General features: G+C 35.3%; 3 protein-coding genes across 18 annotated transcripts in view; 2 read left to right on the top strand and 1 right to left on the bottom strand.

Annotated features, from left to right (window-relative positions):
• Positions 1-2560, top strand: part of LOC107573629 (tripartite motif-containing protein 47-like) — a 4727-nt gene extending 2167 nt beyond the window's left edge. Inside the window, exons 4-6 of the mRNA XM_016260066.1 lie at positions 990-1142; positions 1885-2044; positions 2383-2560. Coding sequence (XP_016115552.1) covers positions 990-1142; positions 1885-2044; positions 2383-2456 — 387 coding nt within the window. The 3' untranslated portion in view covers positions 2457-2560. The remainder of the gene's footprint in view (positions 1-989; positions 1143-1884; positions 2045-2382) is intronic.
• A 2472-nt stretch (positions 2561-5032) lies between these two features.
• LOC107573630 (delta-like protein C) lies at positions 5033-9661 on the top strand. The gene is made up of 5 exons (XM_016260068.1): positions 5033-5271; positions 5376-5618; positions 8660-8720; positions 8798-9055; positions 9287-9661. The coding sequence occupies exons 1-5, from the start codon at positions 5221-5223 to the stop codon at positions 9490-9492; spliced, it is 819 nt and encodes a 272-aa protein (XP_016115554.1). The 5' UTR covers positions 5033-5220; the 3' UTR covers positions 9493-9661.
• Positions 9662-11251: 1590 nt separating this feature from the next.
• The window catches only part of LOC107573627 (muscleblind-like protein 1), a 69055-nt gene continuing 53531 nt past the window's right edge, over positions 11252-26775 (bottom strand). For 9 of the 16 annotated variants that reach the window (XM_016260055.1, XM_016260057.1, XM_016260056.1 and 6 more), the window contains 10 exons: positions 24382-24552; positions 23715-23951; positions 22301-22540; positions 20622-20675; positions 19631-19784; positions 18084-18119; positions 16385-16467; positions 15837-15881; positions 15150-15221; positions 11252-14071 (listed from right to left, as the gene is read on the bottom strand). In XM_016260055.1, coding sequence (XP_016115541.1) covers positions 15165-15221; positions 15837-15881; positions 16385-16467; positions 18084-18119; positions 19631-19784; positions 20622-20675; positions 22301-22540; positions 23715-23951; positions 24382-24552 — 1077 coding nt within the window. In that variant the 3' untranslated portion in view covers positions 11252-14071; positions 15150-15164. The remainder of the gene's footprint in view (positions 14072-15149; positions 15222-15836; positions 15882-16384; positions 16468-18083; positions 18120-19630; positions 19785-20621; positions 20676-22300; positions 22541-23714; positions 23952-24381; positions 24553-26775) is intronic. The other 7 variants (XR_001607544.1, XM_016260059.1, XM_016260061.1 and 4 more) reach the window with 7 other exon arrangements.

The raw sequence follows: 26775 nt of genomic DNA, 5'->3' as shown, positions 1-26775 counted from the left end.
TCAAATGCAAGTAAACTTTTGAATCATTTAAATTAGCATTATTTTTAATATTTTATTTAATTCCAGGAGGGAGTTTACAGCTGCCCTCAGTGCAGACAGACCTTCACTCCAAGACCTGCTTTAAATAAGAATGTGATGCTGGCTGAAATGGTGGAGAAACTGAAGAATAAAAAAGACCAGATGGATCAGTCTCTCAGTTACGCTGCACCTGGAGATGTGGAGTGTGATGTCTGTACTGGAAGGAAGCGTAAAGCTGTCAAGTCCTGTTTTTTGTGTTTGGAATCTTACTGTCAAACTCACTTTGAGCGTCATGAGGAATCTCGTTCAAGTAAGCGGCATAAACTGACTGATGCTGGACGAATCCAGGAGATGATCTGCTCTAAACATGACAGACTGCTGGAGGTTTTTTGTCGTTCTGACCAGAAATGTATTTGTTTGATTTGTGTGATGGATGAACACAAAAATCACGATACTGTTTCAGCTGAAGCAGAGAGGACTGAGAAACAGGTATGCACATATAAGTAGCCTAAACTGTGTTGATTGCAATTGCAGTTATTAAGCAAATTAGGCGGTCTATGATGAGATTATCACATATTTGAAAATATCTGGAAACCATTCAATCAAACTGATGATAACTGATAATCTTTCCTCACTAAAACATTTCGCGCCCATTGAAGATTACTGAAGATTTCTAATGTTTACATTTTTTCCATGCCTCAGAATCAGGTTGGAGAGATGCAAGAAAAATGTCAGCAGAGAATCCAAGAGAGACAGAAGAAGCTTCAAGAGCTCAGAGAGGCTATTAAGACTCACAAGGTGAGACTCAGACTAGCCTAGTTAGTGTTGGACCACATTTTCCAGTTCCACTGCCCACTTTGGCTAACAGACTGATGATCTGATTATCTGTGTTCTAACAGCGCTCTGCACAGGCAGACAGTGAGAGGATCTTTACTGAACTGATCCGTTCAATTAGGAGAAGCTGCTTCGAGGTGATACAGATGATCAGAAATCAGGAAAAGGCTGAAGTGAGTCGAGCTGAAGGACTCTTGAAGCAACTGCAGCAGGAGATTGATGATCTGAGGAGGAGAGACGCTGAGCTGAAGCAGCTTTTACACACAGAAAACCACATCCATTTCCTACAGGTAGCAGGACTAAGCATTGTCTTTTGACTAGAGAATTATTTTCTAATTTTTCTGTAAGTGTAATATAATAAAACCATTATCTGAGACACTAAAATAGTAATTCATACTGTATATTAGATCCATTTGACCAGATCCCTCAAAACATACCAGTTTTGTTTTGTATATATAAAAACAACAGTTCAAGTTTTGTCTGATGATACCAATTATATGGTACACACCAAAACAAATTGTTTTGCTTTGGATCAATGTAATTTTTGTCATTTTCATTTCTGACGTCATCGTGACTTTAACATTTGTCTTTTATTTTCACATACTTTTCCCAATGTAGATTTAAAGCAGATTCTTTCTTACTGACTGAAAAAAATTATCGATCAATGACAATTACTTAAAATAGTATTGGCCTGAAGAGCCCATGAGAACATTAAAATTCCAAAATTAATACAGTACAGATACTGCTAGAGTTGAGGCTGTGAACACATTGTTAGCCCATGCACACACACTCAATATTTAGATCTTAGAATTAAACTAAATATAGGTAATGTTAACTGTAACTTTTTTTTTTAAATTCTTTATTTTTAACTTGATTCAAAAATGGACACTGCAAAACTGTAACAGTAATAAAACTGAAACAAAGGGTTCACAAAATATTTGTGTGGGATTCTAATATGCTTACCCTTAATGGATCAAATATGATTTTTGTTTCTTCTTATCTCTGATGCTTCTGTGCATTTATTCTTTCTAGAGTTTCCGGTCTCTCGCTGAACCTATGGAATCTACAGGTGTTCCCAGAGTTGCTGTCAGTTCGGTCCTCTCTTATGATGATGTGAGAAAATCTGTGTCTCACTTGAAAGAAATACTGGAGGAGTTCTGTAAAGAGAAAATAGAACGATTATCTGGTCAAGGTACAGTGACAGAAACAGTTGCTTTTAGAAAAATTATATATTTTGCAACAATGTTGAAGAAACTGGTGTATAGTAAAATACAATATGAAAGTAATACTTGTTTCATATAATTTTTAAAATGATTAATTAGAACTATTCTAATTAGAAGTCAGAAAGAGCTTTAGCCTTTATTAAAAAGTCTGTTTACACACACAAAGAATTTGACTTGATCACAGGAGCTTCCAGTGCAGAAGAAATTACCGACATAGTGCAACATACATGATAGTGCAGACATACATAGGAATATGTAAAGATGGAAAATAACACTAATAACTAATTATATGTGTTTATTTTCTTAGTAACATACATCGACATTACTTCCAATAATGAACCCAGGACTAGGGAGGAATTCCTACAGTGTAAGTCACATTGAAAACACACACACACACACACACACACACACACACACAGACTGGTTTCCATGTTTCATGGGAGCATTCCATAGGCGCAATGGATTTTATACTGTACAAACTGTATTTTCTATCCTATATATTTTTAGAGTTTCATTTTTATATTCTGTATTTGTTTAATGATTTGGTGATTTAGCTATACTTCCCTTCAAAATCAACGAACTCAGACTCATACAACATGCATGTACTATACAAACTGAGATTTAAATTAAACAGTTAAAATTAAAATTACATTTCTATTTTCATCAGATTCCCATCAGCTCACTCTGGATCTAAACACTTTGCATAAACAGCTTTGTCTGTCTCAGGAAAATAGAGTGGCTACATACACTCACACAGAGCAGCCGTATCCAGATCATCCAGACAGATTTGATGTTTGGCCTCAGATGTTGTGCAGAGAGAGAGTGTGTGGACGCTGTTACTGGGAGGTGGAGTGGAGTGGTGGTGTGGGAATATCAGTGTCATATAAGAGCATCTGCAGGAAGGGAGAAGCTAAAGATAGTTTATTTGGATATAAAAATGAGTCCTGGAAATTGCAGTGCTCTCAATCTAGTCACTTATTTTTGCACAATAACATAAAGACTAATCTCCCTATATTCCCCAGCTCCTGTAGAGTAGGAATGTATGTGGATCACAGAGCAGGAAATCTGTCCTTCTACAAAGTTTCTGACACAATGACCCTCATCCACAGAATCCAGACCACATTCACTCAACCACTCTATCCTGGGTTTGGAGTTTATGGATCAACAGTGAAACTGTGTAATCTAAGAGAGTAGATTGAGATTTACAAATGCTTTTTGTCCATGATCCAAGGTTTGAGCTACATGACAAATCACACACAGTTACAATCTCTTTTATGTAAATTTTTTTGTTGTGCCCACTCTTTTTTTAATATTATACATTATTCATATACCATTATACATTTACAACAGTTACTTCTGGTCCTTGAATCTGCCAAACCTTGAATAACAAGGTAATGTTTCCATTTTATTGGTAAAAGAATTCACCTTAACCATTGTAACCTCAACCATTGTAACTAGGCACTATGACAAATACATCACGTTCCTCAGTGACAATAATATTTGAACTTAAGTGAAGCAACGCGGTGTTCCTTCATTACTAGATCCAAAGTTGTTGTTTCTTATTTATTTACACATTTGTGGCATTGAACTGTTGTATAAATGTGCAAGTGTGAGTATCACACTTATAGTCATGCGAGTATTAGGTGATATTATAATTTTAACTATGCTCACTCTAAATAATAAAATTTCTTTAATTGACTACTTATATACATTTCAAAGTACACAAACGCTTGCAAGTTATATTTCAATTGTTACTGGACAGGCCTTATTATAGGCTCTACAAACACTCACCATTTCCTAGATTGCTTTTAAAAGTCTCAGTAAAAAGTTTCATGCATTATGTTCGTAACTTTAAAAAACATAAGCAGCTTAAACTTTTTAATAAATCCTTATTTTAAAAAAATAACATGAATGTATATTAAAAAACAAACTGAGCATTCTTAGAATGTAGAAAACAACCTTTGCATTGTGCTAAGGAGACACTTTATCTTTAGGTCTTCTATCAGACTTTAAGATGTTTAGAAGCTTTACGAGTTTAGTAGTGAAACATTTGCACAAATAATTACAAAGAAATGACAACTAACTCCCTGAATCAATTGTGATATTTTAAACAAAGACTGAAATAGTATTTTCTTGTAAAACATTCTCCAATAATGTTGTATTTACAAATTCTATTATTTTTTTACCAGTACAAAATTGTATTTATTTTTCTCTCCATCAGATTCCTGTCTGTTCGATATGGATATAAATACAGTGAATAAAAATGTCCAACTTTCTGGGGGAATAGAGTGGCTACTTGCAGTAAACAAGTCCAGCCGTATCCTGGAGATTGTTCTGCTCTCCTTCCAAATGCTTATTCTAGCATACAAAGAGTCTGATCTCCATGTGGTCTTTAGCTCCTGTAGAATAGGAGTGTATGTGGAACACAGAGCAGGAACTCTGTCCTTCTACAGCGTCTCTGACACAATGACCCTCATCCACAGAATCCAGACCACATTCACTCAACCGCTCTATCCAGGGTTATAGTTAGAGTCGTTTTTTTCTTCTTCCTCAAAGTAAATGACTTCAGAATGATTCAACTTAAGAAAAAATACCCTTAATCTGAAAGATGATGGCAAGTGTAAATTTCCATTTTGAACAGAATTCATTTGAACTGTTATAGCAATAGGTAGCAGTTGTTCTGGGTTAGCACATATAGCCTATACTTTTAAAGCTTTTTTAAAACACATTTTATTCATCAAATAAAGCCACGTCATAACCAAAGTTTTCAAAAAAATGAATAAATACTGATTCATTACTGATTGATTAGTGTTCCCAGAACTTCGCAGAAAAATCAAACATTTCTAAATTGTTTACACATCTAATACTACGTATACGCACAGATGATGTTTAATGTTCAATGCACAGAGAGGTTTGAGTCGACCTAATTTGCATAGCACACTTCTCCCACTCTGAGGTCCCTATTTAAACAAGCACTCTACATTCTGGAGCTAGAAATCGGTTTGCCTTTACTTTGTGAGTTCCAGCCAGGCCAATATTAAGGCATTTAATATTCCACTCAGTTTACATTTGAATTTCTATTTAGTTTCACATTAGAATATTGTCACAGTCTACTTTAAATCAACAGAAGACAATAAGATTCAAAATGGCTCAGCTTTTATCAGCATGCTTCTTAATTTTGGTATCAGTGCAACTGGTGAGTATTTGATTTCATAATTATTTGAATGTAATATCTTTATTGAATAAGTGATGTAACCACTATATGAGTAGTGCTGATACACCATCTTATTATTTTTATAGGTCAAATCCTCTGCCGTGTTTGAGTTGAATGTGTACTCTTTCACAACTACCAGTAGCAGTGTGTGTAAACAGTCCAGAGACTGTCAGGTATTTTTCCGTGTTTGCCTGAACTACACGCAGGATGTCATATCATATAGACTGGCATGTTCAAATGGCACTGGACTGACAGGAACATTCAGCTCGGACCAGAGCTCCATCTTCACTAGTGCACCAATAACTGTGCCCTTTAACTTAAATTGGCTGGTGAGTAGCTCAAGAGGGAACATGAACGATTAATATAACAGTTATAACATGTATAGCATGTTCGATAGACTATAATGGTAATATTAGGAATTTTATGATATGGAAAACAACATAATGTCATTAAGTGACAGATATCACTCAAATAGATCCTGAAATATAATCATATATTTTGCAGTTACGCCTAATGTAACACTTTAGTTTATCCAGTCAGAGGACTTTGATCTGATTTCTCTGGGTCAATCATTTTGCCCGTTTTTTTAAGGCAGCCCATATACAGGAAGCTAGAATCCAGAGTCAGATTGTCATGTGAGAATATTATGTTGCAACTGCTGCTTTTGGCAACTAACATCAAAATACCTATACTGGATTAGTGTACAGTAATACTAGTAAAAAGACTCATGAAGCTCTTAGGCTTTCCCTCAATTCTGCCAGGAAAAGATTCAAAGCCTTGGAGTATTGACAACAGTGTCCTCTGCTAATTCGTAACATTTACAGCAGCCATAAAGCCAGGAAATACTTGTGTAATAATTTTTTTCTTGCAGATGCCATTTTAGTACATGAGTATATAGTATAGGCCTATATTTAGTATATATGATTTTGAAAACAAATGCTACCTCCTCACTAGTGACGGGCACTTTCAAAACACTCTTTTGTGAAGCTTTGAAACCTTTGTAAATAATTAGTTTTGAACCAAGAGTGCGTATCAAAATGCCAAAGTCACGTGATTTCAGTAAAGAAGGCTTTGTTATCATGTCATGTTTCGAAATTTCAGTGGTTCACTGATAAAAGGCGGTCTCTGTAAAACAAAGAACTAGTGTCTGTAGTTTTTAGGGGTGGGGGAAAAAAATCGATACAGCATAGTATCGCGATATATTTTCCGCGGCAATACTGTATCGATACATGGACGCCAAGTATCGATCTTTTATTATACTTTTTGGTAGAATAATAAAATCAATTTCTTTACAATCCACTAGGTGGTGGTGTTGAGTTTTTTTCTGGTGAGGTCAGCTGGGTCACCACTAGTGACGGGCACTTTCAAAACACTCTTTTGTGAAGCTTTGAAACCTTTGTAAATAATTAGTTTTGAACCAAGAGTGCGTATCAAAATGCCAAAGTCACGTGATTTCAGTAAAGAAGGCTTTGTTATCATGTCATGTTTCGAAATTTCAGTGGTTCACTGATAAAAGGCGGTCTCTGTAAAACAAAGAACTAGTGTCTGTAGTTTTTAGGGGTGGGGGAAAAAAATCGATACAGCATAGTATCGCGATATATTTTCCGCGGCAATACTGTATCGATACATGGACGCCAAGTATCGATCTTTTATTATACTTTTTGGTAGAATAATAAAATCAATTTCTTTACAATCCACTAGGTGGTGGTGTTGAGTTTTTTTCTGGTGAGGTCAGCTGGGTCACCTTCAGCATGCAGTAAGTTAGTAAAATAAAGAGGGTGGCATTGCGTAAAGTTATCAGGAAAGACCCGTCTGCGTTTAAATCGGATGTATGGACTTAGTTCAGATTTGTAAACAAGGAGGGGATGCAAGTAGGGATGCACCGAAAATATAGGCTACATATAATAATAATAATAATAATATATATGGCGCACCGCGTCGCGCCCGGCAGTGTTCAGCACGCATGTTTCACTCTCCTCGTCACTGCGCGGTTTGACGCTCCGCTCAATATTCCAATCTATGAATGTGCGTTCCACTTGTGTACCGCTCATGCTCATAGGAAAAGCAAAGTCCGCTCAAATAACGCGCTGACAGGAGATTTCTATGCAGTATAGGCCTACTTGTTCCAGTTTGCAGTAGCGCTACTGTGCTGTAACATGAGGGCCTTTCGCACTGTGGGAACCTTTTCATAGTACCAGAACTAATTGTGGAACTACCCACTTTTTGGCATTTTCGCACCGCCGGAACTGGGTGCGATTTTAGTACCAGACTGCCTTTTTCGAGAACCAAATTAGCTCCTACTCCGGAGCAGGGTCTAACCAGCACAACTGGTACTAATCGTGACATAACTAGACATTGATTGGCCAAACGCGTACGAAAATGCCCTCACCCGCCATGATTTAAAACGCCGTGTAAACATACTGTAAACATTGTGTCAACTTAATTTGCAAGTATGGAGAACAGTGATAGATGGACGGACGCTGAAGTGCAGGCACTTGTAGCAAATGTAGCACTGCCAGTTGTCATAGGAGATTCTTAAGCCCCGTTCACACCGCCAGCGACTTTATCGCTGTTTGTCGCTTGTAGCTGGCAATTGATGTCGCTAGTGGGCGTTCCCACTACTGGTTGCCTAGTTACCCCGTAACGCTCCACTACAGCAGATGAATCACGTGCTCTCCACTGACTTCACTCCCATTGGTTGTCGCTCGCGAAATTCGCTGCTTATTTGCATAAAGTTGAAGAATTCTGAACTTTTGTCGCTTGACTCGCATCGCTTGACACGCCCACATTCCGTCGCCAACGGTCACTGTCGCTCATGTTGCCGGAAGTCGCCAGCTCTCCATTGAAAATGAATGGGATTATGTCGTTCTGTCGCTGTGTGTTGCTGGCAGTGTGAACGGGGCTTTAGTCCTCCTTTCTGAAGAACTATTGTTCATTCTTAGTTCATTAACTAAAGTAGTTAACTAATGAACCATATCAAGCCACAAAAAGGCCAAAACTGAAGAAGTTAAAAGTAAAGAAAGTTATCTCTGGATTTATAACCGTCATTACTACAAGCCAAACGAAGCCTGCATTTACTGGACAGAAAGCCAAGCTTGGTTTGTCACTGATCACGTGATTATCTGACAACAGTCGACTAGGGAACTTAGTAAAAATTGCGCCGTGCCCCGGTGTCATACGTAACACCCCTAAAGTTAAGTTGGTTATTCTTAACTGTAACACTAAAATGAAGCACTTATGATCCCGTGATTCACCTCAGAAGGTTACCCAAGCGTTTGCGCGCGTCTTTTGGAGGGCGTGGTTTTGGAAAGTGGGGACGTGTCTAATTCAATGGATAATGGAGGTTCAAGAACAATTTCTGTCATTACAGGGAACAGTCTCGGTGATAATTGAAGCATGGAATGCAGAGTCTTCCAATGATCAGCCAACAGGTATACCTCCTATTTTTGTGTTTTATTTAAATACCAATTTTTTATTTATTTATTTATACGTTATGATTTATTTTCAGAGAATCTAAACAATATGATTGGCCACTTTGCCACCAAAATAAATCTTACTATTGGTCAGAAATGGTCCCTAGGAGAGCAAATAGGAGAGAAAAGTGAGCTACGCTTTTCCTACCGTGTAGTGTGCGATGAATTCTACTATGGCGATGACTGCGTTGATTTCTGCCGTTCACGGGATGACCCTTTCAGTCACTTTACCTGTGACGACGCTGGCAACAGAATTTGCTTGCATGGATGGAAAGGTCAATATTGCGGAGAGCGTAAGTAATCTTTTAATTTATTTGTATTATTATTATTTTAAAAAAATGTTTAACGTTGATATGCTATAAAAGCTGCATATATTTATACGTATGTTATTTCTGTTTGGTCAATTAGAACATCTAATTATGTAATAAGTAAGAATAGCAGCCTACTACATATCGAATATTTTGTATTGTATTTTTGAAAATGATGCACATTTATTCAAATTTTCTCCCTCTTATTTTTAACAGCTATCTGCTTCTCTGGATGTAGTGAGGAACATGGTCATTGTATGGCCCCCGGTCAGTGCAATTGCCGGTATGGATGGCAGGGCCCTCGCTGTGAGGAGTGCTTACCTTACCCAGGGTGCAAACATGGCACCTGCAAACATCCCTGGGAGTGCAGGTGTGAGAAGGGGTGGGGAGGCCTGCTGTGCGACAAGGATCTCAGTGTTTGAATTTATATATTTATATATTCAGTGTTATTTATCATATCATTTAGGCTATAATGGACTGTTATGGTTGAGAAACCACTTGAAATAAACTAAATAAATAAATAATGATGTCCTATTTCTTTGGATTATGGTGCCATGTTAACAACAAACAGTGTTTATGCCACACTGTAAAAAAAATGTACGGTAAAAAACCGGCAGTTCTCAACCCCATAGAAAATCTTTGGCGGGAGTTGAAAATCCGTGTTGCCCAGTGACAGCCCCAAAACATTACTGCTCTTGAGGAATGGGCCAAAATACCAGCAACTGTGTGTGAAAACCTTGTGAAGACTTACAGAAAATGTTTGACCTCTGTCATTGCCAACAAAGTGTATATAACAAAGTATTGAGATGAAATTTTGTTATTGACCAAATACTTATTTTCCACCATAATTTGCAAATAAATTCTTTAAAAATCCTACAATGTGATTTTCTGGATTTTTTTTCTCATTTTGTCTCTCATAGTTGAGGTATACCTATGATGAAAATTACAGGCCTCTCTCATCTTTTTAAGTGGGAGAACTTGCACAATTGGTGGCTGACTAAATACTTTTTTTCCCCACTGTATATTCATATTATATTATCATGACGCCTGCTGGAGATGTCGTCTTTCTCCATTGATGACAGTCATTCAAAAATATCTGTGTAGTCTGACTGTATTTTTGCAAGCAACATATGGATCATAACGATAAAAGTGGATATTTCACTTTTAATATACAAGATAATTTAAACATTGTTAAAACAACACTTTAATTCTATGCAAGAATTTACTACTATCGCAAAATAGTTCAGCTTGAAATTACATACATTTTAAAAATGACAAATTAACATAACATGTATTGTTTTACTAATTACTAATTGTTTTACTAATTTGACAACTACTTTAATTTATTCTCATTCAACAAATTAAAGTGAGTCTTTTTTTTACTATATGTTATGCATGTTTTGTTGGAGAGTTACAATAGTGGAAGGATGAATATGCTTTCTCGATATTTTTACCCTATATTTTATTTTGAAAGCCAATCATTCAAAGCAAGAGGCCACAAATCTAATATAAAAAACAAGGAAAACTATATGACAGACTACATATACACATCCACACACACAAATCAAATGGCTTAACAAGATCAATTATCAAGACACGCCTGTGATCAATCAATGAGGACTAAAACAAAAAAACGGAACTTCAAAATGATAAATGTGATTTTAAACACAACAAAGAGGCACGTGGAGCTCAATATCCAGAAAAGAAAGCCTACAAAATTTTCTGACTAGAAATCAATTAAGCAAACCACATTATACATAAATAGTATCTCCCTTTAGAACTGTTATTCAGGAATGAAAAGAAAGTGAAACACCACACAGACACCTTCTGAGCAAATCCATTTTGTTTTATTAAGATTTTTTTTACTCATTACAGTAAGAGTCAATTCTAACAATAATAAATGTGCATAAAACGAGTCTTTTAGAATGCAGCACAATATCTTACAGCAACTATAAGCAAAGGGCAGGTGTAAGATTCCATGGAGGGCATTAAGCATCCAAGCAAGTGCTTTCAGCAGGCAGGACCACCTGTGGTTTCGCCGTCTGCAACGGCCGACCAGCTTTTAGTGAAGGAAAGTGACGCTTTGGTTTAATAGCTCTTGTGCAGCAATCTCAAATGAGTAAAACGCTGACCTCAGCGGAGGATTTGACAGTTACATTCATTTTGTTTTTGGTTTTTTGTTGTGTGTGTGGTTGGTGTCCTTTCCCTGCTGAAGGCACATTACCAAGTAACTAAGCAACTCTTCTGTTGTCGTGTGTTAAGTGGATGTCTTTTTCTAGCATCTAGAGTCTGTTTGAAGGCCTTGTACTGATCGATCGAGATACTTGATTTACACTATGCTGTGGCAATGATAGTTACGGTAGCCTACTGTGAGAAATTATCTTATCTACGTACTTATCTATTATGAGAATTTTTCTTCTTCATGCAGTTATTTATGTCCATCATATGACAAATATTGTGTTTTTGAAGGTGTAGTATCTATTTGTAAACAAAACCGAATTCCCCACAGTGGAAATCATGACGGGGCAGAGTGTACTGCCAATTTTTGAGACTCTTGGTACGTGTCGGTACTGTATGCAGGCAACGCAGAGCTTTATTATTATTATTTTTTTCTGAACGTGATGGCCGGAAATGATGATAAAAGAACTGTGCCATATTTCTGCAAGCATCATTTGTTAGCTGGACTATTACTCTAATTCTTAAATTATCCTAAGAAAATTTCTCATAGTTATAGAATCTTTTATTATTCAAAATAAGATCTCAATATTATACATGTTCCTTTTCTTTTCTTTATATTGACTATGTACAGAAGTGCAAAAAGTCAACCTTCGTCCCTTAAGTTATGGCTCTCTCTCTCTCTGGTTTGCAGCTGGAGGCCCGACCCTGTGACCTCCCTCCTTTGTTTTACATCTTTAAATATTCAGAAATCTCTGGAGCCAAGTTGCTGCACATTTTGGCTTGACATTGAGGGATGTTTTTTTTTTCTTCTTTGAAATATTACAAGACGATCTTTTAAATTCTGAAATGCATACAGTAGAAAATAACTTCTTTTACTCGAGCATGTACAATTGATACTTTAACCAGCTAAGTGTAGACGTGGTCTTGATTTGACACAAAATAAAGGGTTCAAATATCAACCTTAGCATAGCAACAAATAAACTCTCTTTCTGTCGTTTTCACTCTTTTTTAAGACAAGATAAAACATTTTGTTCAACAAATTCAAAACCAAAATCCTCGAAATTTCAAACATTCTACCATGAAAACTAACATGAAGAATTAAGAATACAACACTACTATTATGAGCTTAACATGATGTAAAAGAAAGTGACAGTAAGATAAACAATATTTCATTTCCTACATTCTAAAACAGTTCTATGACAATAGTCAAATACAAAAAAAAAAAAAATTCTTTATATGCAAACACAATATCTTTCTAACAAAGGCTTTGAAACAGTTAAGTGTAACATGATTAATATACATGTAAAATAAGTGTGAAGAATAAAATCTCATCCGCTGTAATTTCCCATTTGTGATTGAGAGAATGTTTGTGTGGGTTCAAACACTGAAATATAAGGCTTTAAGTGAGGAAACGGCAATGGCGTGCATCCTTTCAAATCTGTGCACCTAAACCAGGCTGAAATCCAGACTCAAGTGAACTCGGATTCATTTCATCTTGAGTCTGGTTGTGACGCTAAAACCCTCGCCAGTAACTTGGGTACCTTGATGGGAACATGTTTCCTGGTTTACAAGCAGCCTTGTAAGTAAAACGAAGCTACACAAATTATTCACCTTCCGTGATCAGTATACCCAGTCAAAACACATTTAAATAAAAAATAAAAAGAGGAAAAAAGACTTTGGCACAACTTAATGTTAAAAACATCTCATGATATTCTCCGTTCCTCTTTTACTTCATCCAGCGGTCACATACTATTTTAAAACAACTCAAAATCAACACAGATGAGAACTGAAGACAAACCCTGACCCAACACTAACCTCATCTTTCCGTGTACCTAGTCTCGAACTCACAATCTGTCACGAAATACTCAAGCAGTGCTTTTCCAGCATGAATTTTAGAGTCCTCACACCGTTACGGCAAAGACTGGAACGCAGTCGCTCTGTTTCCACATGCGACTGTCGAATCTACGCTACCTTGACGTTCTCTAACGTGACTCTCGATTACCTTCTAACGCGACATTCTCTCGTTCAAGGCAATACAAAGAAACAGGGCATTAGGAACAAGGCAACCCTGTTCTCATAGGAGTCAAAAAGGCTTCATAGTTCGATGGATGATCGACAAATAAAAATGGCACGTTTCATAAAAACCCCACACACTTGTGAAATTATGTATAAAAACAAGCACTGTAAAAAATCTCTGGTAAACATAATAACACTGTTGATATAACACTCTAGATCGGTGTCTGGTATTCAGCCGGTGGTTATGGTACATAAAGTTTGTAAGAATGTGCTTCTGAAAGGTCTCAGGTGATCGGTTTCTACCCAAAACATTCATACGTCATTCTCGACTCTGCGCTTACAATCTAGTTTGAACTAAAGATAGAGAAAACTACATACATTGAATTATTTTGCTGGATTATTTGTGCCATATATTGACGTTCGATTCGCTTTTCAATTCAAGGTGCACCTTTTGTAACTTTGTAAACCTTCAGACAAATTTCGAGGAAAGAAAATCAAGGTGTGAATCACAAAAAATATCTCTCGGTCTACTAACATGCCAAAACGGTGTTGAGTCAGACATGAAACTTTTCCTACTAATCCGGCTTGAGAGTAAAAATGTCGTCCTGTCTGACATAATGATGTAGTTCACTCAAATTCTACACATTATGTGGAAGGACATTCAGTTTCACCCCAGTAAAACCCTACCATCGTATATGACCAAATTCTAATCTTCATATTATATTCTATCAGGCGGTGATCTTGATGTTAAAATTTTGAATTTCGTTTGTTTGCCTTTTGTCCGGGGCAACAGCGCATTCCTTTGATCTGTGGGAAAGTAGAAAAAGTGCATATTTAGAACAGGTATTAAAGTGAAAGTTCAACCAAATTCAACAATTCTGCCATTAATTAAATTTAGAATGTTGAAGAATTCTTTTCCATAAGATGACAAGTTAAAAACGGTGCCATAAAAGTAATTAATGTGACTTAATCATTGTATTCTAATGCCAAATTTACACAGTTTAATGCTGCTCAGAGATGGCATGAATGCATTTACATGTTTAATTGCATACTGTTATACTATGGGCTGAGGTGTGTCAGAGCAGGAATAAAAGAAGATATTTTGGAGAATGTTGGTAACCAAAACCAAACAGTTGACGGTAGCCATTGACTTCCATAGTTATCTTTTCTGTACTGTGGAAGTCCATGGCTATCGTCAATTGTTTGATGATTACCAACATTCTGCAAAATATCTTCTTTTGTGTTTAACAGAAGAAAGTTTGGAACAACTTGAGGGTGAGTAAATGATGACAGAATGTTCATTTTTAGGTGTACTATCCCTTTAACTAAGCTGTGTAAATATGCATTAAGTGTTCTGAAGCCATATAATAGTTATGTGTGATGAACAGGCTGAAACTTGCGCTTTAGGTGCCATAGTTTCCTTATTGGTGCTTGACACACATGGTCAAATGAACTAGTTGTATGAAAAAAAGAACTACTTCAAAATTGAGCTTTTGTGTTCTAACCAATGACACTTCTGGCATTATTTAAATGATTTAGAATTCTTTTGGAAAGTTCTTTTCTATACAATGACAGTTAGTTACTATGTCATCTTCAAAAAAAGACAATTCCAAAAAGGTATCATAAAAGTGGTCCATATGTTTGTAATCAAACTGTCACAGGTTTCCGTTTTGGAGCTTGACAAACTTTTGATAACTTTTCAGAATTTTCCTTTTATGTTCTTTTGAAAAAAACAGCCACACATGGGTTTGGAATGACATGAGAGCAAATAATGGCCAAAATTGGGTGAGGTTTTGCTTTAAATCAAACAATTACATTTACATTTCTCAGACAGGCAGGGCACAAATCCAGCAGTTTCTGGAAAATGTCAATACAAATCACTTACTGTTGTGGACTGGAACTACATCTGCGTCAAGTACTTGTGACTAGTCAGATGCTCTGCAGATATTATTGGAATCTGAAGATGAACGGAGAGAAAATGCATGAAAAAAGATCCATTATGACCTTTATTTTTTACAAAAATCATTTCAAAGACTAAAATATTCTCCCTCACCCTCACTCCCTCCCCATGACAGTTAAAAAGAGAATGAGTCAAACACAACACAAATTAAGAAATGCCACTCAAGAAAACGATGAACCATTGCTTATTAGTATAAATCGTTCTCAAGTGAGGCAGGGAGAAGTCAGTGAATTCCCATGCAACATTCCATTTTTCCAATTTGTTGACCTTCACTTTTTATTTCAAAAACTGAAGGTATTCGAAAAGCTGCTTTATAGACTCTACTAACATCTAATGTTTCAAACCATGGAGAACTTTACCCATTTAAAAATTTTTTTTTATCATTTAGAACTGACTATTCTGTCATTGCAGCCTGTAACGCTGGTTTGTATTGATTACAAAGACATGTGATAGCGTTCATATGAGCAGTATTTAAGCTGACTGATATTCTTTTTGTTTCTTGATCAGCAAAACAACAAAGTGAAGCGGGGGAAAAAATTAAATCATTTATCCTTCACAGCCGGCAAAGATGTACCTGAAGCAAAAGCCTAAGAAAAACAACCTCATACATACCAATTGCATGTATTCGTTGGTAGTCAGCTTTGATAGAGAAGAGTCCTCAAAATAACAAAGGACAAAAGAAAAAAATATTAAAATACTATTTATAACCGTCAAATATAACAAGAAATGCTACTGTAACGGTGCTTTAATAGAAATTTCATTTTTACACCATTTTCACAGCGCTCAGATAATTTCAGACTAGTTTCTAAAGCATTTTGTGCACAAAACCTGTACAGAAGATAATTCAAACAACTCAGTTTACTTATGCATAGCTCTGTCTTTATAGTGCATTCTTTTGTTTTTCGCAGCCAATGTATGCAGTGAGAAAATTGCAGGTCAAATAAATGTTTTCACTGTGAATCTGTTGTTTGAAGTACCACAAAAAGTGTACGACTTATCAAAAACCTGTGTGGGCCAACAAGGGGGAGAGATCACTATAAAGGGCCCCCGGCACTCAGAAACAGAATCCATCAGACAGAAAGAGAAAGGTAGAGAGAGTGTGTGTATGTGTGTGTGAGAGAGAGATAGATAGAGAGCGAAAAGGCCATAAAAGTGCAAACCTGATTGGCTGATGCAGATGCGAAGGGAACACTTGTGGCAGATGTGGTTGCTGTGCCCGGGGAAGCGCCGTGCATCATGGGAACTTTTCAGAGGGAAAATGGTATAAGCACACATACAGGGAGTGTGGCCAACAGGTGCACAAACATGATGAGTGAGTGGACACAGAGGGGTATGGAAAGAAAAGTGAGCATTGAAGGTGATATCAGCAAACGGCAAACCAAAAGTGGTGGCAAGAGAGATTGTTCTAAAGAAGACATAAGGGCAGGTAAAGTGTCATTTGAGCCAACACATCAAGAGCTACAAGGAGATGGAAACAAAGGCAAGGCATCTCATAAACTTTGCATTTAGGTTTCAGCTTCCATGTACTACTTTATCATTGAACCCTTCTCGTATTTTCAGTTACTTGAACATCATGCTCAACACTGATTATCTGAGCCACAAACAACTGCAGTGAAAAACAGTATCAACTACAAAGTGATCAATTCAGTGTGAGGAGTTAAAGGGATAGTTCACCCAAAAATGGAAATTTTGCCATTATTATTATTCACCTTCAGGTTATTCCAGAATTACAAACTTAAATATTACATATTATAATATTATACTATGTGTAAAGTTATACTATATATATATATATATATATATATATATATGTGTGTGTGCGCACTATAATTTCTATAATAAATTTTATGATATTATATTAAAACATTGTCACACGCAAACACGTATAAAAGAATGGTTAATTATAATTTGATTATAATTTGAATAATGATCAAATATTAATTATATTTGACAAAAGTACATTATTAAACAAAGAGCATACATATATAAATTGTACAGTGATTGTTATACTATAATTATTATGATAAATTATACCATACTGTACTGTTATACTATATTTATAAAATTAGACTATAATAATATATATATATATATATATATATATATATATATATATATATATACTATATAATATTTATATTATTATAAGAAATATTATTAAAAACGGATCAATATTTAATATTATATAAATTATTATATTATAAGATCAAATATTATATATATTTAGGTTGTTATTCTTTAAAAAACACTCAAATTTCATTCTCCATTCCACATTTTTATACTTGCACAGCAAGAATACTCAAAATTCCTCCTTTTGTTTTTCATGAATGTGAGTAAATTACAGAATTTTCATTTTTCTGTGAAATATCTCTTTAAAAAGCCACCAAAACCCACAACACGATACACACAATGCTATAATTACAACTCACAGTGAAAGAAACCATAGTTGTTTGCATTTAAAGTCAACATGAAATCAAAATGTAATAATATACAATAATCGAATTTTGCATAATGTATTGGTGCATGTTATTGCGAAGATTATTTTTCAGCCGCCTCCTCCAACTTGCCAACTTTCATGTGCCTAAAAGTCACTTTTCACAATCCAGTGCAATTCCTGATGAATCAAATCAAGTTCTTCCTCTACATATCTTCTTGAACATTCCGTTTCACTTGGAAGTATGTCATATTACTGAAGAAAACTGCATTGCAGATGCCGTTTCATGTTGACTTTAACTTCAAATCACAGATGCTTCATAAGTGAAGCGCTCACAGAGATGCCCACTTATCAATGCCAGTTTGTTGGCCATGTGGATTTTGAGGACATGAAAACAACTAAGAGGAGGAAGTCTAGAAACCTACCCATGCTCGCTGCAGGGGTCATGCACAATATTGAGCCTGCCCATCATGCATTGCAACAGGAAGTGGATTGGAAAGGGAGAAGAATCACAACAGCCCATCACAAGGTTGGTTAGAGTGAAGAAATCATAATTAAAGGAAGACAATAATCATTACAGTGATACAGCATGATGTCCATAAGAGACAGATTAGTTAATAAAACCGTGAACTCAGGAAGGGAGCACACGTATTTGTGAGCTCACAGAAACTTGTGTATGTGTGACCGTCACCATAGCAGACTGACTATGACTATGACTGAGTATGACTGAGGAGCATCCCAGGGTTATTGGCAACTGTATTTCGCAGTGAAAGCCATGAGCTCAACTACAGCTATGTTCCAGATTAGAAATGTGATACAAAGATGAGGTGATAGAGAGAAACTAACAGACAGCCCCATTTCTTATTGCTCACTTTACTGTGCATAAATTGCAAGGTTCCCACACCTTCTGACCAAATGGTTTTCTATGACTTTTCCACTGGATAGAGATTTTTAGAATTCATTCATTTTAGAATTCATTTTAATGGAGCGACTACCTACACCAGATATATACAACACTCCATCCCAGTAGTTTGATGAAACCAGAACAAATAAAATAAATAAATAAATTACAAACTACAATAATAAATTACAAATGAAAAGATCTATCTATCTATCTATCTATCTATCTATCTATCTATCTATCTATCTATCTATCTATCGTATGGTATAATATTATGTATAGTATGGTATAGTATATTATACAATACTATACTCTATATTTATATGATAAATACTGTATTATAACATTTATAGTATAATGACAATCATTGGCATAATATTATAATATAATTATCGTATTATATACATATATACAGTATACACTATGTATAAATGTGTGTGTGTGTGTGTGTATAAAGTAATTGTAAAGTAGTAGAACATTTATACTATGTAAAGAAATATTTATATTATATATAATTTTGTTTATTTTATGTATTATTTGTATTATGATAAATTATATTATACTATACTGTGTTATACTATATTTATAAAACTAGTAATTAGGGATGAGTATTACTACATTATTACTACAAATTATATACTATGATATATATATATATATATATATATATATATAATTTGTTAAATTGTAAATTAGAAATATTTATATTATTAGAATAAATTATAGCATACTACTATACTATGTTATACTATATTTATAAAATTATTAGTTAGGGGTGAGTATTACTACATAATATATATATTAGAATATACTATTATCATACCATACTACACTATGTTATGAATACAATTATATATATATACTACATACTTATATACATATTATATTTTACTATTGTATATTACTAAACAAAAAGCAAACTACTCTGTTACTTTTTTTTTTTTTTTGCTATGGCTGTGGGAACCCTGTCTCTTTAAAAAAAAAGTTACCCCATGTCTTTGTGCATCCCTTATAGTTTAGAAAGGTCAAAGGTTAGATCAAGGAGTGGTCAGGGTTGACGAGAAGCCCTACCTGACGGAATAAAGGCAGCTTGCTGCTGAAACTGCATGTTGGCCAAAGCCTGCTGGTACTGGAGCATGCCAGTACTGAACATGCTCGTGGCACCGTTGGCTTTCTCAAGCGCAGGTCGCTTCGGTAAAGGTGGCATGACACTGTGAGGAATTCCCTGCTCCGATAAGACCACAGGGAAGGGGGGTGGAGGAAATGGGGAACGGGTCGGGATGTGTGGAAGAGAGTAAAGACAGGAAAGGAACAAGAAAAAGACAGAATTATCATCAGAGGGCAAAACATCACAGGGCTCGATTCTGACAAACAAGCAAGCAAGCGGCAGCTAATACATGTCTACGGCACAAGCAAAAGCCAAAGAGCCAGTTTCTCTCGCTATAAAACTAAAATTAGCACTGAGCATCTGTGATTAACATCAGGAGAGTATTAATTCATTAACATTACAACATCCATACTGCTAACTCAATGCAAATGAAGCAAGCGTAGCACTACTCAAATGTATCGCAGACATAAGTGACAAAAAAAGAAAAAGAAAAAGAAAAAAAGGAAAATAAACTGCACTGCTCACTCCATGATAAGTGTGAGAAAGAGACTAGATCTTTTCTGTTGCTTTAATGGTGGAGCTTTAGTATTCTTCTGCTGCTACCCCTCCCATAGACACATGCACTACACAGAGATACTAAACATGCATACTGAACATAAACATATAGAAGTCATGTCACTAAAGTTTAGAACATCTGGCCCTGTCCTCACGCCCTGGAATAACACACGTGTGATGATCTGATTGCGGCAGACGGGCATATCTGGTTTCTCGTTACACATCTGCTCAACATGCTCGCCGCAGTCAGTTGATCACACGACATGGTAACACAGAACACAACAGAGGCATTAAATAAACAGACAACAAAAGGACTATGCTTGCAAATTATCTTTCTTCTGTTGTTAAGACACTACAATAAAGCAACATGCCAAGCAAAAAGGTGAAAGGTCATAGTACCAGGTCAAAGGTGGCTTCGAGGGGTCGCTTCAGTGATTTGACAGCCGACTGAGTCTTAATTAGCAGGCAGCGAGCACATGATGGCAATGGGCCAATGGGTTCAAGCGCATTAACATAAACAGCAAGCAGAGGTGCATCATGGGGGCAGCAGTGCATTTTGGGTAGGTGAGAAAAAAAACAAATAAAAACAAATCATTGGAATGCAGTATACAGGGGGATATCAGGACTAAGGCATGCAGAAATACAGTCCATTCTGTTTTAGAAAACTCTGTACTGAGATTCAATTAACAAGTACATCAATTATGGTAACATTAACAGGGTTTCATTGACAGTAAACATACTTGTAATACAACGTCAACAGTGGATAACATTGCGCTGGATTGCAAACATACATTTAATGTGCAGAAATGTTACACAAAAATAACTAGGACGCTGCCCTCTGCTCGACAGGATGATGAAATTACATATTTGTGCAGTTTAAATGGGAATGGCAATGACTTGTTGTAGGTATATAATATCTTATACAGATCTCTATTAAAATATAATCCATAAGAAACATTCATAAATTCTTATTTATTATTAAAAACTCCTGAAACTTTTTTTTTTTAGAAACCTGAGATCAAATATATTCCAAGAAAGTGTTAATTTTACACTATTTCTACACAATACATTTTTTATTTTTTTTTATTTTTTATAAATCCTTATTTAAAGATTCATTTTTTTCAAATTAAAATGTTTTTCTTTAAAGGAAGAATTCAAACAAAATTAAAGTTTGCTTAAAATGTACTCATCTAAAGGCTATCCAAGATGTAGATGAGTTTGTTTCTTCATCAGAACAGATTTGGAGAAATTTAGAATTACATCACTTGCTCCCCAATGGATCCTCTGCAGTGAATGGGTGCCATCAGAATGAGAGTCCAAACAGCTGATAAAAACATCACAATAAGACTCCAGTCCATCTATTATTGTCTTAAGAAGTAAAAACTGTGTCTTTGTAAGATACAAATCCATTACTAAGGATGTTTTATTCAAAACATCACTTCTGGCCAAAATACCAGTCTATAAACCATAATAATGCTTCCTCAAGGGAAAAAGTCCATCACCTATTGTCCTCTCACATCAAAACAGCCCTTAATGACTGTTTTTGCTTGTAAACTGTGCTTGATCTGTGCATACTTCTCTCCTGATTCAGACAAGATGACATTTTCACTAGAAAAAGCAATATTATGGATAGAGTACTCGATTTGAAGTTAAAATGTCATAATGATGATTTTGTTTTCTTACAAACGTGCAGCTTTTCACTTCACAAGTTGTGAATTGATGGACTGGAGTGGTGTGGATTACTTGTGGGTTATTATAATGTTTTTATCAGCTGTTTGGACTCTTATTCTGACGGCACCCATTCACTGCAAAGGATCCATTGGTGAGCAAGTGATGCAATGCTATGCTTTCTCCAAAACTGTTCTGACGAAGAAACAAACTCATCCCCATCTTGGATGGCCCGAGGGTGAGTACATTTTCATTTTTGTGTGAACAATTCCTTTAAATGCATTCTTTAAAATGGCACAGAAATGTCAAATATATACCATCTGAAAAAGTGTTAATTCTACACACAGTATGATGCATGAGAACAGTATTACATGACTATGTGTGTGTGAGGATGTAGAGGATGTGCTCACCATGGCAGCGGCGGCCGTGGCCTGATTGACCTGGTGCTGGGCCGCTTTGATCTTGGCCTGCAGGTGTGCAGGAGGGTGGAAGTATTTGCACTTGTCTCTGGAGCAGCGGCCCTTTATGTAATCCATACACACTGTCACTGTGTTATCACTGGGGTCGATCATTGTGCTGTCGGCAGGGTGGGCAAACCTGCAGTCCGTCTCTCCACGAGAGCAGTTGCCACGCTGGTATTCACGACACACCTGAAAATACACACAGCTGTAATGCATCGCTTGGCATATTGAGAGACTACAAAGTTTGTGTTTGTGTAAAAACAAAATTTGACTGAATTGTGCACTAATTAGCCAAGGTTTCATTAATAAAGAGACCCTGTAATCTGTCATTTAATTATGTTCAGAATGGCATGCTACTATTGAAACAAAGTAATTTGCAGCAGTGTGCATAATATGTGAACTTTCTGTATGCATGGATGCAGAAATGTGAAGGGTGTAACCAAAGCACAATGTGCATGTGTGTACCATAGCCCACAATGCAATGCAAAATATTTTTTTATATCTCTTCCTTGACTTAATATTTTAACAGTTAAGAGACTTTCCACAAAAGTGCATTAAAATATTGCTAAAATGTACAGTGAACAACCAGTAAACTGCATGAAATATTGTACTCCACAATGCAATGCACTCAACCAATCCACCATGTAGTTTTATAAAAAAATATATATTTATAATCTAAAAAAGTACCCATATTTTATAACAATCCCAATTTATGTTATTTTACAAATATAAAAAATAATACAGTATAATAAAAATATTATAATTAATTATATCAATATAACAAATTATGTTAATAATTATGATTATAATAGTTATGTTAAAACATTTCACCCATATTTAACACCAGCTTAGCTTGTTATTTTATAAATAGAAATAATGAATACATTATAATATAATTAAGTATAATGTTTTATATTCATATAATAAATTAAAAGACAACCTTCCATTTCCAGAGTGATTATGTAATATCAGCCTTAATTTGTACTGCATTTCCCATCTTGGCTTTTTATTTGATTAATTGCATGTAATGTAGCATACTACAGATTAAAACACTTATTAGTGCATACTACATGCTGTTGCACATAAGTATATTTTTTAAAACGAAACAGTAGGCAGGATATAGTACACACTGTGCAGTTTGTAACATTATTTAATTCAACACATAGCCAGTATTGTAGCACTTTCTCAGATGAGGAAATGTGTTTTTTCATTCAGCGGTCAGCAGAGGGCAGCAGCCCCTTTATTTCTTACTTACTAGCAAGTATAGTTGTAACTTACATGCCTGCACACAAAGATTTAGATTTAAATGTGTATATGTGTGAAAGAAAGAGATATTGATATTGGCTCTCTGATGACCTCATACCTCCAGACGGTCTGTTCTGAGGAGTTTCTGGGCGGCCGCAGCTGAAGCAGCAGCAGCGGACGGCACGGATCCCACAGCAGGGCTGCCCGCCATCAGCACAGGTGCGCTGGGCAGGATCTCTGCAGGCATCATTCCAGGAGACACTGGGCCCAGGTACGGATTAAACGCAGCTGCGGCGGCTGCTGCAGCAGCTGCACTGGCGTTGGTTGCAAGGCTTGGCGTGACCGAAAACATAGGCTGAAACAGACCGAAAATAATAAATGAAACTGATATAGTGACACTGCTATAAATCGACTTTCTGTTCCTGTGACTTATGCAAATTATATAGTCAAGGGTAAAAAAATAAGCACTGTTATTTGACTATTATCCACACTTATAAAAGGTATCATGGCAGTACATGGTTTTGTGTTATTAATTATTAACATTGTTTTTAATAAGTGCATGGCTACAGTATTTTATCATTTATACCATTAACACAAATTAATATAACTACTTTTTTGGGCATTGTATATATATATATCGTAATAAAAACATAAGTTAGTATATAATAATAAAAGTGGCACAAAGCATAAATAAACTTGAACAAACATTAGACTAACATTTACAGAAAATGCTTATGTATAGAAATGGCCTGATCTCTCTTGAGGTCATAAGAATGGAGCCTCACCATTGGCTGAAGCTGACTTCCTGGCATGATGGCATTGGCTAGCTGCATCTGCTGGGCGAGCATTGCCATGTTCTTCTGCTGGATCAGATTGTTACGGCCATTAATCTCCAGCTGTGTCTTCAGGTGAGGAGGAGGGTGCAGGTACTTACAGTTCTCTCTGGAACAACGACCCTGAGAATAATAGAGAGAGAGGAAGAACGTGAGGAGAAGAAAGAGGAAATGTACATATTAAACCTCATGTTTTATTGTGATTTTACTGTTTTAAGTTAGATTCATACATGTAAAAAATAATAGTAATTGAATTCAAGTAAATTAATCATTTGTGATTTACTAAAACACACAAAATTACCAGAAAACATCAACAACAACAAAAAAATTTAATTAAAACAACATTTTTTGAATAAAAGCATAAATATATTGTCATCATTTCATCACCCTTGTGTTTTTCCAAATTTGTTCATTATATGTATATATATGAGTAAATGATATGACAAAATGAAGAATATTTAAAAGAATATTCATTTTGTGGGTGAACAAACCATTTAACCTCTTGTAATGAACCTAAATTCTTCAAATATGTTTATATCATTTCATCATATCACTTTTGTTTAAGTTTAACTTGATGCACTAAAATAAATCAAACTAAAATTGAAATAAAAAAAAACTATATAGACATATTAAGAAAAACAAAACAAAAGTACATATTAAGAAAAAAGAATAAACAAAACAAAGAGCACTAAAACTTGAACTAATGAACTTTCAAATATAAAATTACAAACAGAAAATATAAAGTTAAAAACAAACTCGAAATATAAAAAAATAAACTAAATGATGGTAAAATGACTCGTATAATATAGAAGTTTTATCCCTGTTTTAGACATGCACTTTTCGCAAATTTGCAAAACACACTGTAGAAAAGTATAGTAACACAGATTAAAATAAACACCAAGCATGGGTGTATACTAATTATACAATGTTTGCATTTGATAACTGCATTATTAGTAAATGGCATGCAACTGGCATCTCCAGTTCTGGTTTATTCTCTCTGTTTAACAGCAGATAGAGGGAACACCCTGTTCTCATTCCAGCTGACAGTATTGAGTGCATGGGAAAGCCCTCTGCTCTAATGCATCTGACCACAACCCGCAGCTGCATTCAGCCCACGTGGAATCGGCCCTGACAGGCTGTCACTCAATCGATTAGTCGAGTATCGATTAACGAGTCACATCAGTGCAAGAGAAATCCATCTGACGAGTTTATGGATCTACAGTAACCTGTGTGACCCCCCCGTCCACATGCACTCGGATGATGAGTGTCTTTATCTGGGCTGCGTAGGTGAGTATGTCAGGACACACTCAGGTGAGTATGTTCAATTATCTCTGCAGCCAGCACTTTAGGAGTGTTATGCAGTTGTGATCAGTGAATGGATCTGGATGGATATACAGGGCTAAAAAGTTTCTGGAAAGTGAACTGACTTATCTCCTAAACTCACAATGCCAAAAAATGCTTTTATGCAAAGCATTTACAATTGCTAGAAGAGAATGCAGTTAACTGGAACTAGGTTTGCATAAACTAAAAACAAACACAAAACTACTTACAACAAAGCAACATTTGCTGTATAACTCCAATAATATATTTATAACAATTGTCAATTTTAATTTTAAATGATATTATTAAATTATTTTTAAACTATTAAAATAAATAATATTTTATTTGTGGCATCCAATAATACAGCACAATCCAGTTTAGGCATTTTTGCTGTAATTTTTTTTACACTATAGCCTGTTTTAATTTTAATTATATAATAGTGCTGTCAAATGATTAATCGCAATTAATCGCATACAAAATAAAATTTTCTGTTTACATAATATATGTGTGCATACTGTGTAGGCTATATTTATTATGTATATATAAATACACACACATACAGTATATATTTTGAAAATATTTACATGTACATATTTATATTCATATAAATTATATTATATATAAATATATTTCATATATAAACATATTTTCCTGAAATATATACATGCATGTGTGTGTATTTATATATACATAATAAATATACACAGTACACACACATATATTATGTAAACAAAAATGTTTATTTTGGATGCGATTAATCACAATTAATTGTTTGACAGCACTATTACATAATAATAATTTAGATAATAAGTTCTGAATACAGCATGTTTTATTAATTCTTGTAAAATGACTGTAAAATACAGTGTTTTGTATTCAATTAAAACAAATTTACAGAAAGTTCAAAAGAACAGCATTTATTTGAAATATTTTGTAACGTTAAATGTCACTATTGATCAACTGTGTGTCCTTGCTGAATAAACATATTAGCCTACTTTCTTACAACACACACACACACACACACGCGCG

The sequence above is a fragment of the Sinocyclocheilus grahami genome, unplaced genomic scaffold (assembly GCF_001515645.1).
Source record: "Sinocyclocheilus grahami isolate Dianchi unplaced genomic scaffold, SAMN03320097.WGS_v1.1 scaffold1986.1, whole genome shotgun sequence".
Classification (NCBI taxonomy): Eukaryota; Metazoa; Chordata; class Actinopteri; order Cypriniformes; family Cyprinidae; genus Sinocyclocheilus; species Sinocyclocheilus grahami.
This window is presented reverse-complemented; position numbering and strand designations above follow the sequence as displayed.